This window comes from Centruroides sculpturatus, unplaced genomic scaffold, assembly GCF_000671375.1.
Source record: "Centruroides sculpturatus isolate CEXI.00-Female unplaced genomic scaffold, Cexi_2.0 scaffold2072, whole genome shotgun sequence".
NCBI lineage: Eukaryota > Metazoa > Arthropoda > Arachnida > Scorpiones > Buthidae > Centruroides > Centruroides sculpturatus.
The window spans coordinates 1-2,877 of record NW_019386157.1 but is presented as its reverse complement, the minus strand read 5'-3'; the positions used below and the strand labels follow the sequence as shown (position 1 = coordinate 2,877).

At 36.6% G+C, this 2,877-nt stretch overlaps 1 protein-coding gene across 1 annotated transcript; it reads left to right on the top strand.

Annotated features, from left to right (window-relative positions):
- The first annotated feature begins 239 nt into the window (after positions 1-239).
- On the top strand, positions 240-1,135 carry LOC111613842 (glycine-rich protein 5-like). Its single transcript, XM_023355196.1, has 3 exons — positions 240-248; positions 412-822; positions 941-1,135. The coding sequence occupies exons 1-3, from the start codon at positions 240-242 to the stop codon at positions 1,133-1,135; spliced, it is 615 nt and encodes a 204-aa protein (XP_023210964.1).
- Positions 1,136-2,877: the final 1,742 nt, after the last annotated feature.

The following is a 2,877-nucleotide window of genomic DNA, read 5'->3' as shown; positions in this document are numbered from 1 at the left end:
CCTTGAGGTTGATACCGGTGGCCTAAAGTGAACGTGCTGCTGACGTCACGGCTCATCCTCCCTGATTGAAACCCCCCTGTTGGCACGATTTCCTCAGGACACCAGGTTCGCCACGCTGCAGGCTAAAGTGAAAAGATGACACCATTGGAGAGATCTGGCCTCTTACTGGCCACCTCTGGTATATATAGTGGGTCCGATCACTTCGGACACATCACTCGTTTCAAACCTTACTGTAGAAAATGTTAAAGGTAAGTAAATGCTCCAGTTGCAAAATATATTCAGTCTATGAAAAATATTCTTCGAGTTTTAAAAATTTTTCCACGGGTGTTTCTTACTTCGAAATTTTGTTTTTGGAATAGTTTTGTTCATAATAACAATCTTTAGTTTTATTTTTTTTAAAATATTTTTCAGGTATTCGCTGTTATCGTTCTCCTCGTCCTCCCTACTTGGATCGATGCAGGTGGACCCGGCGGAGGAGGGGGATACGGAGGCGGTAGAGGAGGTGGAGGCTTTGGTGGTGGTGGTGGCCCAGGTGGCTATTCTGGAGGTGGTAAAAGAGGCGGAGGCGGAGGAGGTGGTGCCGGAGGATATGGTGGTGGAGGAAGAGGAAGCTTTGGTGGCCAGGGAGGTTACAGTGGTGGCGGACAAGCCACTGGATTCGGTGGCGGACAAGGAGGTTACGGTGGAGGAGGAAGAGGTGGCGGCGGCGGTGGAGCTGGAGGATACGGAGGAGGTGGTAGAGGCGGTGGTGCCGGAGGATACGGAGGCGGAGGAGCTGGAGGATTCGGAGGTGGTGGTGCTGGAGGATACGGAGGTGGTGGTGCTGGAGGATATGGAGGAGGAAGAGGCGGAGGTGACGATGTAAGTTTATTAATTTCGCAATCATATAAGTGACGATTTCTTTAGTATCCTTTAGAATCTTAAATATTTTTAATTTCAGTTTCCACCCCAACCTTACCAGTTCGGTTACGACGTTAAAGATGAATTTGGAAACACTCATTACCGTCAAGAACAAGGCGATGAATCCGGAGCCGTTAAAGGATCATATGGCTACACTGATGCAAATGGTGTCTACAGGCATGTTGAATACCGTGCAGATGCTAATGGTTTTACNAAAATTATATTCTTAATTTAATTATTTATTAAATTAACATTAAATACTTTATTATATTATTTTTTAAGTGTGTTTTAGGCTTATTTTAATTTTTTTAAGAGTTTTATGTCTAACAGATTTTTATGTTACCAAATTTTTCTAAATTGATTCTTTTAAATGCTTAAAATTCATTGAATTCCTGTGTATCCAACGTGCTCCAAATATTTTAGATGCCAATCAAACTATAATATGATAAATTAATTATTAAAATATCTTTAAAATGGTAAATAACATTTAAAAACTACTTAATTTTATTTTATTTAACCACATCAAGGTCATTAAATTCATCTTATTCATCTTATTCATTACCAAATGCTAGAAGAGCAGTTGCAGTGAATTAGAAGTTCCTATATTAAAAGCTGTTTTATGAAAGAATTAACGGTAATAATTTAATAAAATATATGAAATTAATTTCCAAGATTATTAATATTTTACACATAAAATTATCTAAGGTATTGGCAATCGTATCTAACGAAAATATCAACTGGTTATTGAGGTCTGTTGCATAATCATTCAGATTGTGCTTTATGAAAATTCGTTAAAAAAAAAGCAACCTGAAATTTCAAAGTTATCCAATTATTTAGGTTATTCCACCCTTTCTGTTTAAGTATAACCTTTAACGAGGAATTTCACAAAATATATGCATGTCTCTAAGGCGTATTGGAATTTTTTACACACGTGCCAATCGACCTCACCCAAAAGGAATCGGTTAATGAAAAAATGACCTTTATACCTACTTTAACCAATTTTAAATGCGGTCCAGAAGTATATAAGGACCTGGCACTAAATGAAAAGTCACTTTCACATTCAATCCAATTACAAAATGTTGTGCAAGGTAAGTTGATCTAGAAGCAATTATATTGGATTATAATGTAAATACGCTATCGTATACCGTTCTCTGAACTAGTTTACTGCATTTACAGCTTGCTTTGCTGTTCGCTGTTGCCGGTATTGCTATTGCAAGGCCGCCAAAAAGGTTCCCAGGACCTTACTACGATGATGGCCCCTACGGTCCAGTCAAAGAAGTAAGTAGAGAATCGAGGATTTCCTAATATTATTTCTGTTATGAGGATCTTCAAAGTAGTTACATCGATGAAAAACTATACATAATTCATTCCTACCTTTACAGTACCGTGCACCCAAGCCTTACGATTTCGGATACGAAACCAAGGACGAATTTGGCGCCACCCAAAACCGACAGGAAAGCAGCGATGGTGTAGGAGTCAAGGGTAGGACACGTCAGGCCATTCAGAAAATACGGTCCAAGACCATTTAAAAAATATTATTATTAAGTATTAAATAATTTATAAGTCGGTCAGTACAATACATGATTGTTTTTGTCGGTTGTGAATATTCTGTATATTATCTATTGAGTTATTTATAGTAATAAATTATGAAACTATTTATATATATATATGAAGTCTTTTCTGGTCTCGTCTCTATATCGGTAAAGTACATAATAAGCGTTACAGTACAAGAGAATTACTTTAATTCACTGATCGATTAATCATTAAATCGATACAATTAATTAATTAATTAATTTGAAAGAAAATACAAATGACATATTGAGATGTGTCAAGCTGATACCACGAAAATATATTAAACACCATTAAAACTTTGTCAACTTTCATTAATCAACGTTAGAAAATGATGGAAAGATTCTTTAAGTTGATTATAAATAATTGCAAAAGATTAAATTTCGATCTCTTGAATAATCTTTTAAA